The sequence below is a fragment of the Pithys albifrons genome, chromosome 23 (genome assembly GCF_047495875.1).
Source record: "Pithys albifrons albifrons isolate INPA30051 chromosome 23, PitAlb_v1, whole genome shotgun sequence".
NCBI classification, from domain to species: Eukaryota; Metazoa; Chordata; class Aves; order Passeriformes; family Thamnophilidae; genus Pithys; species Pithys albifrons.
In genome coordinates this window covers 2,741,080-2,757,836 of record NC_092480.1, presented here as the reverse complement: position 1 = coordinate 2,757,836, position 16,757 = coordinate 2,741,080, and the positions used below count along the sequence as shown (strand labels likewise).

Below are 16,757 nucleotides of genomic sequence, written 5' to 3'. Positions count from 1 at the left end.
CCTTCCCACTGCTGCCTTCCCCTCAAGATTGAGCTTGACCCCCACCCTGCACACATTGTTATACAAAAGCTGAGGGAGCCACAAATGCAGCAAGTTCTAGCAGGGCCCCTTGGCAATTGTAAGCAACATAATCCTGGTGGAAGAGCTGGCCAGGATGTTCACTTTTATCAGATGACTTCTCCCTGCCCTCCCACAATCTGGCTGGGGGAGCACACGAGCGTTCTGCCTGGCAAAGTCCATCTGCACTGCAAGCTCTTGTGACTGAGGGCAAAGGCCACATTCCTATCAGGCAAAGCCTCTCGTCATCAAGTACAAGATGTTTTGGATAAAGTCCTGAGCCATGGAGGAGCCTGTCATCAGGGCTGAGCACACAAACAGCTCGCTCAGTGTGGACCCCGTGGAGCACAAACATGTAACGTGGCTGTGAGTGCTGGGGAGCTGCACTGAGGTGACACAGCTGCAGGTACATCCCTCGGCCAGAGCTATTGGCTTTCCCAGAGCTTTGGCCAGTGGGGAGTGATCTCCTGCTGTGCTAGGACACCACACCACCCAGCTGGCACTGCAACTGTTAGGTGCCACTAAATGGTTACCCAAAGAGATCTCACAGAATTGCAGAATATCCTGAGTTGGAAGGGACCCACAAGGATCACTGAAGTCCAACTCCTGGCCCTACACAGGACAGTCTCAAATCTGTCCATAAATACAGCAAGATCCAAATGAGACCCCACCCCACATGCTCTCCATGCCACTCCCAGGAAGGTGGGCATGGATAGCACAGCTAGCACACTGTTCCCCATGCCTTTCCTCCATCAGGTATATGGCATTTCTGCTGGAGCCCTGTCCCAGGTCAGTCAGAGACGCAGCTGGCCTCCCCCTTCCTTTGCACAACCGTGGGGTTACGTGCGGTTAACAGTCAGCTTTCCCGGAAAAGTGAGAAGGAAAACATGAGGTAACAGATGTTGGCGGAGCAGTGCCACCCACACACTGTCAGGATGCTGCTCCAACTGTGGGAAGAGTGGTTGGGGCCAGCAGCCCTGCTGCTCCAGCTCCACAAACAGCCCCAGTGCTGAGGGTGATGAGTTCCCCCAGCCTGGAATAGCTGGGACACAAAAAACAGCCGCACACTTCCCAGTGCCAGCACTGCACCTTTGGGGATGTGGCTGAGGCCCAAGGATGGACACCCTGAATTCAAACTCTTTTCCTTGCCCCAACCCCGCAGAGGAGAGCCTTTCATCCCCACATCCACAGGGAATGGCTCCTTTGTGTCAGTGTGGCATGTGACACTGGCACGGCGGGCAGGGCCACCGCCAGCTCGGCTCCCTCAGTGCCGAGGCAAGGCGGGTTTCCCATGGGCAGCACTCCCAGCCTGGGACGGCTACGTTGGAGCAAAACTGGAGCAAGGCTGTTCACAGGCAGTTTAGTCACATCCCAAATGGATCTGGTTGACTCTCACGGTCCCTGGCTGCCATCTCTGGCAGATGCTGCACAGACATCCAGGGCTTTGTGATCAGCATCAACATGCTCCCGTGGAAGCACAGACACTTCTGAGCCATGGAGAAGTTACACCCTGCCCTAGGGAAAACACATCTGGGGAGCTGGAATGGGGAGAGGAGATACTCCCCATCCAAGAGAAGCTGTAGCCTCATAACACAGTCTAGGAAAAATAGTGGGAAAACCCAGGGACATCGGATTCAGTGCAGGTCAGTAGTGGGAGAATACAGGGACATAGGATTTGGTGTGAGTCAATAATGGGAAAACCCAGAGATGCAGGATTTGGCATAGCTAAGGGTCCCTGGGAAGCTTTGAGAAGACTGCCTGGACCCAAAGTGGCACAGGCCTGAGTCCAAGTGGGTTATGGAGGCCATGAGGAAAGTGGTACAAGCAGTTGCATCCCAGGACATCGTTTACTACGTGATCAGAAGGGTTTACACAAGCATATTTGTAAACATTTACTTGCCTTTACTCATTTACAAGGCCTTGTAGTCTAAAGTCCTGTTCCCTTGTGTAAGCAGTTCCAGCACCAGCAGTGTGGGTGCAGAGATTTAGCTTCTGACTTCACCAAACCTCATCCATCTAATGGGCTATGGTGGCAAGATGCAAACTCATTATTCAGAACCAAAAGCCCTTCCAGAGCTTCCCACCTCTGCTGAACCTGGGGCAATTCCCTCAACTCATGCTCCGAGCACAGCAGGGAAATGGAGCTCTGAGAGCAAACAGATTGGTAATTTGGAATTTAGGAGGACTTCAGAACAGCCCTGCCTTGCCCTGCCCCCCGCCCACGCTCTGGGGGGTCAGGGCTTGGCAGCCCCACTCAGGCCTCTGAGCCAGCCTGTTCCAGCCCGGTACTTTCCCAACAAACCCGTGCTGTGTCCCCAAACAAAGCTGGGCCTCCTGTGCCCTGGACACGGCTCCTCTGCAATAGGGCGCTTGGTGCCAAGGGCAAGTTGGTGGCTCCAGCCCAGCACCCTGAGTCCTGCAGGGAATACTGATCTGCCTCCTCAGCCTCTCTTCAAAGACCTCTTAGCAAGGAGTTTGGAGGGTGTTTTTCCTGCAGAGGAGCCTGGAATTACAGCTCAGGCAGGAATTCTCTGACAGCATAGCGCTGCCAGCACAGCCACTGAGGAGCAAAGGTGCAGCTGCTTCCAAGGAGCAGGAAAGGTCTTCAGAAACTAAATGCAAGTTTAAACTCATTTTGCAGAATCCACCCTTTCCAGTTCAAGCAGGGATAGAGTCTTGCTGCTGCTGCTGCTGCTTCCCCACGTGCCAGAGAGGCTGCAAAGCTACTTTAGCCACAGGACACTGACCAGTGCTGTTACTGTGTGCATTTGTGGGACTTTTAGCAGTGCCTGGACTCGAGGGACTGTGCTTAAGAGCAGGAATACATGGATACACTGCTACAGTTAGGGGTGTGCTGGCAGCAGAACCCTTCCTATCCTGTGTTTACATGGGAGGGGGAGCATCACCAACAAGAACAAATCCAAAGCCAGCACACAGCATCCCTGGATACATGGCAGCACACTGGGGCCTGGTCTTTACCTGCCTGCAGAAGTAGGTCAAATTCCGAAGGGAAGCAGCCGATGAGGCTCCCTCCTTACTCAACCCTGTTTATTACAGAGGCTGTGCCTGCAATTTACTTAAGGCCACAAAAGCCAAAAAGAATCTCAGTAATTCCCTGCTGTGCAAAACATGTCAGGAAACCCTTGCCATGCCGGGCGGGGCGGTGTCCTGGGCAGGAAGGTAAGTGGCTGGCATGGGTGGACAGCTGGCCTGCATGGGCAGCAGGAAGCCTTACCTCTGCTGGGCACCTTATTCCTGAATCCGGGCGTGGGCTGATGTCTGTACTGGTGTGTTCCCAGCTCCTGCACGGGATTAGCAGTTCCTAGCAAAGATTCGGGGTCCCCGTGCCCTCCTGCGTTAACAAGCAGAGGGGTCTCGTGGCAACCTTTGGTCAATGTGTTTGAACTCTTACTGTCAGGAAAGCTGTCCCTGTTTCCCTCGCAGGCGCAGTCCTCCTCCATGCTCTCCGAATGGAACAGGGCTGGCTGGTGTCCATATCCCTGCGGTGGCGGCACGGACGCAGGGACCTGCTGGATACATTCTTGAGCCCTGATTTTTAAGAGATGCTGGGGGCTGTTCTGGGGGTGGTACGTGTCAGCACTCTGATAAGGCAAAGACAACGACTGGCGCTCTGAGAGGTTCTGTCCCACGCTGGTGCCCATATTCCCAGCATCCCCTTGACTCATATGCCTGATCAACTCTTGGAATTCTTGCTGTTGCTGCTGCTGCTGCCGCCGTTTGATGAGCTGTGCAAATTCTGCCTGGGGCAGCCGCATGTCCGTGTGCCCCGTGAGCGAGTGCCGGGGGGAAAGCAGTCCCTGGAGGATGTGCGGTACCTGCTGGTGTCGGCTGTAGTCGGGAGGTGTTGGGGACAACAGTGCCTGCTGTAGTGCCGATGCCGTGTAGTGCTGCTGCTGCTGATGTGCGTTTTGAGGGAAACTGGGATACTGGTCAAGCTGTGGGACCTTCAGAGCTTGCTGAGCTGGAGGGAACCCGACTCCTCCCGACGGGCTGTAGTTGCTGGGGGAAACGCGGGGCTGCTCTGGGAACAGGTGGGGGTGTAAGTGCACCTGGTCGTAGTTGGTGGGGGGATACCTGTTCACGTTCAGGCTGCAAAGGAAAGGATGAGTGACTGCACTGCAGTGGCTCAGCACGGCAGGCTGCCCGCCCTGCTCAGCAGGCAGCCAGAGCTGCTCCTGCACAGGAGGGGCTTCCTCAGGCATGTGGCAGAGCAGCCCTGCAGAGCCCTGGCCTGGCACAGCTCAGGAACTCCTTCCCAAGGCAGGGAAGGACCGAGCTTCCCCAAACCAGCACAGCACAGCCCAGGCTGGTGAGGACACCCCGTCTTACCCTGAGATACCCACTCCCTGTTCCCCATGTTGCTCCCCTAAGCTGGGAGCAGGGAGCGAGGCCTCACCTGTGCGACTCAGCGCTGTCGGCGCTGAGCTGCTTGGACAGCTGCCGGTGGCCATAGCTGAGGGATGCCATCAGGTTGGCGCGGTGCTGCATCTGGATCTGGCTGGCACTGGGGCTCAGGGACATTCCCCGCGTGTGGGATGCCAGGCCCTGCCCGCCCACAGGGCCCCCAGGCAGGAGGCTGCTGCTGACCATGTCACCGGGCTCCTGCACTTGGATTGTGACCTGCTGAGGCTGTGACTGCTGCTGCAGGGCCAGGCACGTCAGCCCCATGGCTGGAGGAGGGGAACAGTTACCAGACTGCGGGAAGATGGTGTTGTGGGATGGCATCCCCTGGAACTGGGACTGGGAGGCAGCACCTACAAGGAACAAAGATGCTCAGCAACCCTGTCAACACATGGCAAGGCTTGGGAAAGAGAGCTGCTCTTCATCCCTGGAAGCGTTCCAAGGCCAAGTGGGATGCAGCTCTGAGTAACCAGGTCTAGTGCAAGGTGTTCCTGCTCATGGAAGGGGGGTGGAATGAGATGATCTTTAAGGCCCCTTCCAGCCCAAACCAGCCTATGAATCTGTGATTCATTCTACGATTGTGGGCCATGCTGGGAGCCCAATATGTGTCTGTGGGGGTGAGGAGTGAGGCTCCCGAGTGCTCTGTCACGCTGTGCCAGCGTGCAAAGGTCACAGCAAGAGCCCCTTGCACAGAAACAGAAACTCGGCAGAGCTGACAGTGATTTGCATAAACCCAAGAATATCAGCCCTTCCTCCCCACCCCCGGGAGTGATAAGTAAGGATCTTGTGACAAGAAACTCAACAGCACATTCCAGCTGGCAGTTCCTCTAGAGCTCTTGATAACACCAGCCCTTGCTGCCAGATGGAGAATCTTTTACATCATCAGCAAACCCCTGCAGGGCCTGGGCTGTGGGGGGACCAGGGCCCTGGCAACCCCACACTGCTTCCCCGAGGTTTGATGGGACCACATGGCCCTGCCAAGGGGCCCACCCAGCTCCCAAAACTGCTTACCATGGGGCTGCAGCACACTGCTGCTCACAGGGGGTGGGCTGCTGTTGGGTTGCCTGAAGAGGTGGTTGTTAGGGTGGTTCGGGGGTGGGCTGGATGGCTGGATCCGTAACCTACACAGGGAAACAAGCACCCTCTCATCATGCCTGCTCCTCATTAAGATTTCTTTTCAACTGATGCCAAATGCTGCGTGTCTTGTTCTAAATAAACACCTCAAAGCCCTTGTTGGGAGTCCCAAGCTCTGTGCAGCTTGTCTTCTCTTCCAAGAGCCACCTGATTTGTCCAAGCCACACAGGGAGGGGAGCATGACCTGGTGACTACAACAGAAACCTGGGAACAAGGCTCACCTCCTGACTCACTTCTTTCCCGTAACTCAGCCTGCCTCACCTACAGGTCAGGGTGCTGAGGGCAAAGAGTATGAGCTCACTGAGAGCATCTTCAAGCCACTCAAAACGCAGAACTGGCAACCCTCTGCTCAAAGGTCTGTGCCTTTGAATTGTGTTTCTCTGACTCTGAAGTCCTCCTGACAGAATCCAGCTCAAAGGACCAGGCACACTATGCACATTCACCTGGGAACTGGCTGTGACATTCTCATTTCATGTACCTCCAACTCAGCCTGCCCTCTCCTGAGTGTGTCAGCTCACCCTGGGCCTGAGTAAGATTAAAACCCACTTCCCTAGAGCTTTCCTAAAGCCATTTCTTTACCTCTGAAGCTGGTGAGTGAGCAGAGCTGGCTGGTTTTCACATGGAGCTTGCAAGGGTGGAGATGGCTGGGGAGGCCGGATACAATCCTTAACCAGGCACCACAAGAAAACAAAAAGTGTTTGCAGTCAATGTCTCAGTTAGTAAATTTAGAAACACTGATGGGCGAAGCAGGACATAACCAGATTCACTGAATTTCAGTCCCTGACTGCAGCCTTGGCTACCACAGCTACCACAGCAGCTGTGCAAACATCTCTGCTGAAATCCTTCAGGCTTTGTCTTGCTACAGCAAGCCCAGCAAAAACTCCCCTCCCTCAATCCCCCTGGGACTCACTCACGAGTTGTGTCTGCAGCAAGGCAGGAAAACACAGCTAAGCCTTCAGCAGCTCTGGCTCAGGCTCCAGTACCTGAATCTGCTGATGAAGAATCTGATGGTGCTGCTCCTGCTGGTACAACATGTGCTGCTGCTGCGTCTTCTCCAGCGTCCTCTCGTCCATGTGCCCACCATACATCTTCTGGAGCTGCTCACACTCCTGCAAGTAATCCAGCACATTCTGTAAATGACCTTCTTGTGCACAGCACACTGCTGCACACTCTGCATCCCACCCCTCCAAAAAAAAAAGCTGGCAAAGAAAGCCTAATCCATTTAATTTGACAGAATCAGGTGTGTAATAACGTGGCAAGAAAATAAAAAAGCACAGGGTGCATGTGACACTGAGCTGGCACTGCTGTGTTCCCTTAGTGCAGGCACCAAGCTCTGGTAATGACACTTCAAGGTGAGGAGAGCATCTCATTTGTACTGTACTGCAAGCAGAAAGACCTGTCCTGGGGCCAAATCCTGCTCCAGCCATTGGCAAGACGTGCCTGGCTGTGCAGGGAATATCACACAACACCCTCCAGACTGCAGTGGTAGGAGCTGCCTTTCCCAGGACACCCTGTAAGAGCCCCAAAACTGCTGCCCCAGGGAATGTGAGAGAGAGCAGCAGCAGTCCGACAGTGCTGGTGGGTCCTGCAAGAGCAGGCAGGACACACATGGGTGGGCACAGCTTGACATTTCCTGCACAAAAAGAGGGGGTGGAAGTTGCCCAGGTGCCCAGCTGCAGGTGAACAGCCTGTGTATCAGAGGATACTCAAGGGTTGCTGCAGTCAGAGAGTGGGAACAGCCCCTCAGGTGGGAAGTCCACACTGCATCCCTTCAGCCTTTAATGTAAAGATTCCACCTTTTGCTCCCCGAAGCAGCAAGGCCATGGCAATAAAAAAGCCCCTGTGGAGGCTCTTTTGAGACCCCCACTCCTCTCTCACCTGCTGGAGCTGTTTGATGCTGCTGTTATTGCCCATCTTCTCCAGGTGGGCTTTGAAAGCCTGGATGCTGGCAGCACCATCAGAGAAGCGCCGGACCGGGGAGAAGCGCTCGGTGGGGAGGTGCAAAGTGTTGGAGTCCTTGTAAATGGAACTGAACACATGGGGAAGGGGGTTAGTGACAACAGCCAAAAAACAAACTCTAGTACAGAGACATTTCCTTTCCATCAGCCATGCCAACTTCTACCTGCCCACTCATCCAGAATAAACCGTGGTTTAGGGCGAGAAATAAAGTGCCACCATCACCGTGAGGAGGAAACAGGAACACTGAGTATCCTCAGTGCCTGAGCAGGTAAAGGTGCTTTACACTGGAGACAACTCATCCACAAATCAGACTCCAGATGGGCAGCAACTCACTGTCCATCCATACAGATGGATCTATTCCTCAGATGGAAAAGGTTTACAGAAACCACTCAGCATCCTAAAAAGCTAAAATTCACCTTTTCAGTAGCCACTTCCTGAGTCTTCCAGCTCCCCTGACTACACCTGATGTCTGTGGAAAACAGGAGGGGCACACAGAGAGAAAAGCCTGTTGTGTTCTGCAGCTCCAGCAAGGAAGGGGGGCTGGCATCCATGCTTAGGGATCCCCTGAATTAAAAATGGGGCTGGAAGGAACTCTGCACTTGGGGGAAATCTTTTCTCATGCACTGACCAAGCTGCCACTTGACACCCAGAGCCTCCCAGTTGCCTGGATGTTCTGCACTGGGCACATCTCAAAGGCAGACACAGCCAGTACCAAGGCAACTGTGCCCAAGGCACCACAAGCACTTTTCCTTCACAGTGAGGTTTCTTCACCATCAGAGGGAGCCAGATTTTTTGCAGGAGTTTTTCCCCGAAGTTGGGGCTCCCCATTATCACTGAGCTCCTGCCCTGCCATCAGGTGCCACCTGTACTGTCACAAGCAGAGATAACTTTGCACACACGTCACAACACGCCTCACAACAAACAGTTGGGTTTCTCTGCCTGCCCTCATGGCTTCTGTGTCAAAGCTACCTGAAGAACCTGGCGTTTGTACAAATGCTATCTAAGAACCTGGTTTCTGTGCAAATCAGAATCACAGAATGGTTTGGGTTGGGAGGGACATCAGAGCTCCATTTCCAACACCCTGCCATGGGCAGGGACACCTTCCACTAGACCATGTTGCTTAAAGCCCCATCCAACCTGGTCTTGGACACTTCCAGTGATGGGGCAGCCACAGCTTCTCTGGGCAACTTGAGCCAGGACCTGCCCACCCTCGCAGGGAACAATTTGTTCCATAAGTAAGGTTGTGAAAACGTGGCCTTTACAGCACCTCTGACACCAAATCCAGGAAGAGTCCACCTGGCTGCATCTGGAGTGGTCCTGAACTCCAGTGTCCACTCTGGGGCCTGTTCCAGGCTCCCCTTATCAAAGGTGATCAGTGCTGGACCACTTCCAGGACGCTGGGTTCAGCTTTGTCACTGTCTCTGCCTTAGCAGGACGTACTTCAGTTTCTATAGATCTCACACAACCTTCTTCCAAGGACAGAGCTGTGCTCCTGCCTTTTGATGCCATCCCATCCATTATCCTGATCCATTTGTTCTCCTGTTGCATTGATGGAAAGCAGAATACAGATAAAATCATGCTGAGGTTCTGAAAGCCATGTGGCCAAGGCAGAAGAGGTGCACTGCCCTGCAGAGGTGTTGTACTTCAATTCTGCTTTCAGATACTTTAGCATGACCAAAATCAGGGGCTACATACGAAGATACATAAGATGGCTTAAAATAGGTTAAGGGCTAAAATAAAACCCACCTGCCATTCAATAAATGAAGTTTATTTATACAATGACACAAGACTGCTAATTTCTGTGCCAGGTATGTCTTGCACTCAATGTGGGACACTCTGTTTAGGACATGGTCAGATGAAATATCAGTGATTTCACAGGAAAAACATGAGCCAGGCTCACAGCACATTACAACACCGAGGGTGGAAAGTGCAGATACCACCCTGCCCACGATGCAACAGCCTCTGGACTCCAGAGCCAAGAGGCAGAGGTGACACCAACATTATTTACAGGGTAAGTGTGTTTTAAGTGTTGTAAAAATTCCGCTGCTGCCATGCATGAGGAACCAGGCTTACCTTGAGGATTTGCAGCAATCCTGAAAGCAGGACACAGCACATTCTGGTTGTTTTGCAAGCTGCCCTCCTATTCTACCAAGCTATGGCCCTAGAAATCCTTCCCCTCCTGCTCTCCCCATTCCCTAGGCACCTCAGAGGGAGTAACTTCAGAGCAGAGAGGTGCTTATCTTGGTTTTCTGGAGCTCCAGCGTGGCACTAGCACTGTCTCAGTCTGCTCAGAGTTCACCTGTCCCTGCTGATTACATCAGTGCTCAGCTCAGCAGGTCTCTGGCTACAATAAAAAGGGCTTTGTCAAGCCTGCCAGTGTGAGCTGCCTGAGGGGCTGAACATCAGCACCAGCCTGGCCGGGCAGCCACTGCTCTCCCAACAGGCAGCAAACTTCAGTGTGCAGCTGGTTTGCTCCCAGCACAGAGGGTTCAGGGCGCTTTTAAGCATTTTTATAAGAGGCTGGATTTTTTTAAGAGCTTTCTAAGCTCCCTCTGTGGCATTACCATCTCCGGTTTGCTGCTGTGACAAGGACTCAGTCACATTAACACCTCTCCATCAGGAGTGTCCCTCCCACACATTCTGAGTGTGTTTAGATCCAATCCAAAGGTTCCCCATTTCCCAGTCACAGTGGGTTTTTTTCCTTCCCACCCCAGCTTCCTTTCCATACATCATTCCCATCAAGGGTCCAGATTAGAAATAAAACCACTCTTGAGGAGCTTTGCAAAGAGACTTTGCAGTCAGAACACACAACTCTGGTGCAGAACAGTGAGGGTTTTTATGCCCTGGTGTGGATGACTTGGTGCAATACTTTGCTTGTATCTGCCTCCAAAAATATTCTGTAGCAAATCTGCTGCCTTGATACTACCATCACAACAGGAAAAAGCTTTCCTTTAAAACAAATAGCTTATTCCCAACTTTTCTGTGGTGGCAGCCATTCCAGGAAAGCCTCTCCAGCCACAAAAATGGGACTGGAGGGATTCCTCCTTGTCCCTGCAGGAAGGGAGACTGTGCCAGCGTGGAACTTGCGTCCCCAGCGTGGCCAGACACCCTCTGCTCTGTGGGTCTGCTCTTCATCCCTGCTCCTCCTCCTCCTCACCCCTCCCTGCCGAGCAGGATGTCCTCAGTGCTCCATTCCAGATGCCATCCAACAGGATTCCTGGCGCAAAGCTGCCCGGCAGGCCGGTGCCGTTACTCACCGGTGCTGGTCGGGTGCCAGGTGTGGAGCCCAAGCCCGGGGTCGGAAGGACTGCTGTCCTAGCTGCCTCTGCAAGTCTGGAGGGATTTCAGCTGTAGGGTTGGTCATGGCCAGAGTGTGCCTTTTTGACCTATTTGCCAAGTATCTGCAACAAGCAGGAGCACATTTTATAAGAGACTGATGGGAGTACTCCAAAAACAGGGAGCGTTAGATAATCCAGAGAAAACGGGAAGGAAGAAGCGTCTGCAGTTCCCAGAACACACCATGGGCGCATTGCCTGTGCCTGTCACTGCACTGGGTTGTCAGTGCTTAGGGGACAAGTGTAGTTTCAGCTGCTGGTGGTCCAGCCCCCGAAGGAAAGAGGAGCTGTTCACTCTTCCCAGCAGGAAAGCCACGTTTCACCTCAATGGGAAGGCTGGTATATCCCTTTGGGAATAGCCAGGTGACTACCTGCCTTCAGCGTGGATTCCCTCCACTAGAGCAGGTCTGCCTCCCTCTCCCAAGGCCCCACTGAGCCCTGGGGAGCCAAGACAGAGATAACACAGCATGAGCCAGGTAGACAGCGGGCACAGAGCGGAGCTGCTGCTCCTTCCAGGGTTGCCTTTGCACCTCAGACCGAACATGGACACCCCAGGTCCTGCCGTGAGCAGTGGCCACCTTGTCACAACAGGGAAGGGTGCAAGGGGAGCACCCCAGCAGAGATCGGGGTGGGCAGAGCCTCAGGCTGCCTGAGGAGCACCAGGAAGGGCCGGGGCTGAGGAAGGGCTGGGGCCAGCCCAGTCCAAGTGCGCCATCTAGTCCCTGCTTTGCTCCAGGGAGTCGGGAACAACCCGGAATGCGCAGGGAATGAGATCCCGAGTAACAAGAGAGTCCCTTCCTCTGGAGCCGCCAGTATCAAGGCTGGGCTTGCCGCTTACACCACAGCTGGGACACAACAGCTTGAACAGAAGTTCCCTCTGCACTGGAAAAGAGCTGCAGGTCTCCTGCAAACCCCACCAAAGACTGGGGACCATGGAACTCGGAGCCTCTGCTCTTATAAGGATGTGAGGAAGGGCCACACAGTGCTCAGAGCCACTGCTTTGCCCTGCTGCTCCTGGCACAGCCTTGCCCAGGGCAGATGGGGCATGGGGCAAGCAAAGAACAGGTGAAACCCCTGCCCAGCCTGCCCCAGCCGCGAGGAGGGGGCTGGGGCTGTCCCCAGAACTGTGGCCCCACTCAAGGCCGGGAGGGATGAACGCCACTGTATGAATTCAACTCCTGCTCCTGTGAACCAGCAGCGAGGTGGTGATCAGGCCAAAGACCACTTGGCTGGTGACACCTGGGAATTCTTGCCTTTGGTCTTGTCCCCTGCAACTCCCACTGTGAAGCAGAAAGAGCAGCAAGCAGTAGAGTTGTTGCCTTGCCCAAACCCAGCCTGTCTTTGCTACTAAAGCCACTTAAGCAGAAGAAGCAGGTTAACAGTGCTGTGGTGCTTCGCCAAAGCCTGTGCCATTAGCTGTTTAAGAATCATTTGATGCAGAGAGGGAAAGTTTCCCAAAGAGCTTTACTGTTGTGGTTTGCTAAGATCATTTTATTTCAGCCCTCCAGGGAACAATCCAATCATGAGCTCTAACAGTGTTTCGGGTGGAAGAAAGTTTCCCAAAGCTCAAAGGAGATGTGACTGTTCCCTGGAACAGAGAGAAGACCTACACTCTGCTTTCAAGGTCAGATTAAGGAGGGCAAAAGCTGCTCACTGGTGCCTGCAAACAGAATATTTGGGGCAGTGTTCTGAGAAGCTAAATATTTGCATCTGTCCATTATGGTAATGCTATTTACCCTTCTCTGATGAGTACTGACATGTTGCAACACAAGGGGGTGGAGAACAAGTTAACACACAACGTAGATGGTGCTTTTTCAAGGCCATCTGGTGGAAGAAGAAAATGTGCTGTGAAAGTACTAAAGGCAGCACTGTCGAGAGCAGCAAAGTGACCTCTGGGTCCAAGGGGATTTGGCCTCCAGCGGGATCTGAACATTTCAGTGCCTTGCAACCTACAAAATACTGCACAGGGTTTCAAAATGTTTTCAGCTGAGATAATGCTTTAAGGGCTCAACTGAAATATCTGGGTTTAGAGTAGTGAGAATCTGCCCAGGTAAGATGTTCAGGCATCCCCTTGCCAAGAATGAGATTTATCTGCTTTGCACAGAAAGACTGCCAGCACTCTGAGGTGCTGTCAGAGGACATTACAGGCCCTAAATTACAACTTTTAATGGCTACTGAGGCTGATATTGAGGCTAAAAGTAGATTCTCTAAGCTCAGGTAGGCAAAAGGAATCTCAGTGCATAGTCTGTCACTGTTCACACCCACCGTTGAAATCCCACTTCCTCTGGAGCACCAAGAGGATCAGAGCTGGCCAAGGCTGGAGCATGACCTGTACCCATCCCAGTGTCACTATGCCAGTAACAACCCCCAGTCTGAACCCTTCTGAGCCCCTGAAGAACCATTCCCTTACTCAGGTGCTGACCTGTACAAAGAGGGGGATCCAGAAAGCTCTTCAAGGTAAGAAGCAGGAGCACCCACCACACGTAGTGCACCAGCTGGTTAGCAGAGAAGGACTGAGCAAAAGCTACTAAGAAAACGTTAGCAAGGCCATGGTTAGTGTGTTCATGGACTGAGAAAGTACAAGCATATTCTACCCACTTCCTAGGCCATGTTTGGAGCAGACACAGAGAACAGAAGTTCCCAGCCTGAGAGCTAATAATCCTTTCCTTATTGGAGCAGATTATTTTAAGGCGTAATGCTAAAATTAGCAGCTAGAGGTACCTGTATTTCCAGCAAGCTCACTTTGTTTGAGGCATCAGAGTTGGATGTTTACTGCATGTCTTGATACAAAAGTTGCACTGGCACCCAAGGCCACAGAGGAGATCCTCCCACCTCCAGCACTCGGCAGGGAGCAGGAATCCCTCGGCACTCACTTGGCAGGTTAGTGTGGATTGCATGCTGGCTGCTGCACACTAAGCAAAGGAATTTAGCAGTTCCAAGAGTTTCTGCAGAACCTACTGCTCAATCAGCTACCAATTTCAGGGGAATCCAGCTTTGTAAGCACCCAATAGTGCCAGAGGAGCAATTGCCTATGGTAATCAACACCCACAGGAACAGGAGAAGTTGTTGAGCCTTCACTGTAATCAACTTTGGTGCCCTGATGAAGTTGCTGTGTTAGAATTCAGCTGTGAAACACCCCAGGGTGAGCCTCGTGGAGGTAAGAAGGGCAAATGTTAAGAGTGGGAGTTACCTCTGCACAGCTTCCTGATCTGGCTCCCCATCAGAGCTCTCCTCATCCACAGGGGTGACAGCTGGGACAGCCTGTGGAGAGAAGAGAAGCCACAGTTCTAGAGGACAGCCAACACAGTCCCATCCCCAGTGGGGACATCTGACCTTCCCAAATGAGCTTTCATAGGAGTGTGTGTTGGCTTCTCTGCACCACCAAGGAAACTCAGCCAAGAACCCCTTCCAACATTCCTTCCCCAATCAAACTGCCTGTACAAGGTTGCAGCTGCATGGAAAATTCATGGATGCACCAAGGAATAAAGAACATACATGAATGCCCAAGATGGACACTTTAGTTTCTCCATGGGATCGAAAAAGGAGAAGAAAAGCAATTATTAAAAAAAGTGCAATAACACTGTCAGTTCCAGAGAGGAACACCATCTTGGCTGCCAGGTGCCAGCACAGCCATTCTCCTGCATGGGGACAGAGCACCCCACTGCTCCAGAGCACGGGAACCTTTGGAAGCAAGCAGGCACATCCCTGCAGAGCTTCCCGAGCGCTACACACCAAGCCTGCTGTGACCTGGACACGGTCACCTCTGCCTGCAGGAGGAGATATTTTTAAGCACACCCCCATTCTCTGCTGTCCCTTTGGTACTTACTGGCGTCATGGTGACGAGCGGGGAGGGGCCCCGGGGCCGCTTGAGCAGCTGCTGTGCGTGCAGCTGGATGTTGGCTCCGCCATCCGACGCCCGCCGGCCCAGCGGGCCCATCCCGTTGAGCAGCTGCAGGGTGGGGGGCTGCAGCAGGGACTGCTCCTGGGGACACACACAGCACAGTTACCCACCCCGAACCAGACACGGGCACAAGACAAGCTCCCTGGGCTTCAGGAATGTCACCAGCATCTCAGAGTGATGTGGGGCAGGGAGAGGCAGTGTCAGTGATGAGCAGGGTTTAACTCTCCATCTCCCTGCCTGGTGCTTTAGCTGCCTGGCTGCAACCTGCAGCTCAAAGCCAGGCAGCACAGTCCTGTTTCTCTCCAGCTCATTAATTAATTTTATATTGCACTGTTCTTGCATTCTTCAGCTTTTTCACAGAATCACAGCAACGCAGAATGGTTTGAGTTGGAGGGAATCTTAAAGGCCATTTTGTTCCAAGCCCCTGCCATGGCCAGGGACAACTTCCACTAGACCAGGTTGCTCAGAGCTCCATCCAGCCTGGCTTTAAACACTTCCAGGGATGGGGCAGCCACAGCTTCCCTGGGCAACCTGTGCCAGGGCCTGCCCACCCTCACAGTAAAGAATTTTTTCCTAATGTCTAATCTAAACCTACTTTCAAGAACCAATTGGGATCACACCTAAAGGGAGTAACTCTTGAGGCTTCTGGACTCCAAGGAATGGCAAACAGAGTGAACAAGCATGAGCACAAAACCCCCAACCCTGGCAGGGTACAGCCCACAGCAGGGAGCACGTGGGGCAGTACCTTGTACTCCAGCTGCCCCGTGGGCTGCAGGTTCTGCCTGGGCAGCACATTGTGCATGAAGTTCACGTTCGGGGTCACCTGCAGGAACGGAGCCTGAGGAGTGACACGGGGGAAGCCGGGCAGGAGCTTCTGCAGATCTTCCATGACTTCCGTCCTGTGCAATCACATTTGGAGAGGTGAATTAGTCATGCTGTGAGGCAAATCCAGCACACACAGCTTCCTTCACAAAAAGCTTCCTATTGCTCTGGAAAATGGTCACAGACAGCAGCCAAGCTGCTCTGGAGTTTTCATTTGTCCCTCTTCCTCCTTCATTCTGAGATTTGCAGAACCAGCTCTTGGCATTAACTCTGATGGCATTTATCACAAAACCTTCACCTTGGACATGACAGCAGTGCAGCTCAGGTAAGACATTGTCTTGCACACCAGTAAAGCTTACACAGAGCTGATCAGGAAGGGGAGGAGGAAAGCATCTCATCCTCATCTCAAATACTAATCTAGATGGAATGGGACTCAGACCTTTGAAGGAACACCCAGAAGGACCAAGGTCATGTGCTGGGAGTAAATCTTCAGGTTCCACTAATCCTCCACCCAGTACTCACCGTGGGTCAGCCACTCCCACTGTGTGCCTTCTCATCGAGAGGTATCGGACCAGAGCCTCAGGTGATGGTTCTTCTCCTTCATCACTGTCCAGGTTCATTGTTCCATCAGTCTGTGCAGGAAAAACGTTGGAGATGTTGAAATACAATGTGAGGATCAAGGAAAAGGCTTTAATTCAAGCCAGGAAAAGAACTTGCAGGGACTATCAGGAGGGTACCTCACCTCCACAATTTGGTTCTCAGGGTTGATGAGCTGGACTTGTGGCACGTTGATGTTCATGGCGTTGCTTGTCTGTTCTGTCTGCTGAGTGGAGAGATTAGCATCAGAAGATACAAACACAGCACCTCCTACAACCCCTTTATAAACACTGCTGGATTAACACCAGTGCACAGCTCTAAGCTCCTGGGAACAGGGAGGTTATCCTGGAGCCAGTGTAGAGCTGTTTATTCTCAATTCTCAAGGGGTTCCCTCATTTCCCCCCACTCCCTTCTGTTCAGGCAGGGTCAGCATCTCTTCTGCTGTGAACTCCAGCTCCCAGTAACCCTCACAGTGCCTTCTCCCCTGTCACTTAACCAGCAGGAGACTGTCTGAAGGGTATTCAGCCAAT

General features: G+C 52.9%; 1 protein-coding gene across 7 annotated transcripts in view; it reads right to left on the bottom strand.

Annotated features, from left to right (window-relative positions):
- SIK3 (SIK family kinase 3) overlaps positions 1–16,757 on the bottom strand; it is an 88,905-nt gene that overhangs the window by 3,947 nt on the left and 68,201 nt on the right. For 2 of the 7 annotated variants that reach the window (XM_071576160.1, XM_071576161.1), the window contains exons 10-21: positions 16,373–16,453; positions 16,153–16,262; positions 15,554–15,707; positions 14,734–14,889; positions 14,098–14,168; positions 10,830–10,973; positions 7,492–7,642; positions 6,597–6,722; positions 6,193–6,278; positions 5,491–5,600; positions 4,475–4,832; positions 3,293–4,167 (exon numbers count right to left, since the gene is read on the bottom strand). In XM_071576160.1, the coding sequence (XP_071432261.1) occupies positions 3,293–4,167; positions 4,475–4,832; positions 5,491–5,600; positions 6,193–6,278; positions 6,597–6,722; positions 7,492–7,642; positions 10,830–10,973; positions 14,098–14,168; positions 14,734–14,889; positions 15,554–15,707; positions 16,153–16,262; positions 16,373–16,453 (2,422 nt within the window). The remainder of the gene's footprint in view (positions 1–3,292; positions 4,168–4,474; positions 4,833–5,490; positions 5,601–6,192; positions 6,279–6,596; positions 6,723–7,491; positions 7,643–10,829; positions 10,974–14,097; positions 14,169–14,733; positions 14,890–15,553; positions 15,708–16,152; positions 16,263–16,372; positions 16,454–16,757) is intronic. The other 5 variants (XM_071576162.1, XM_071576156.1, XM_071576163.1 and 2 more) reach the window with 3 other exon arrangements.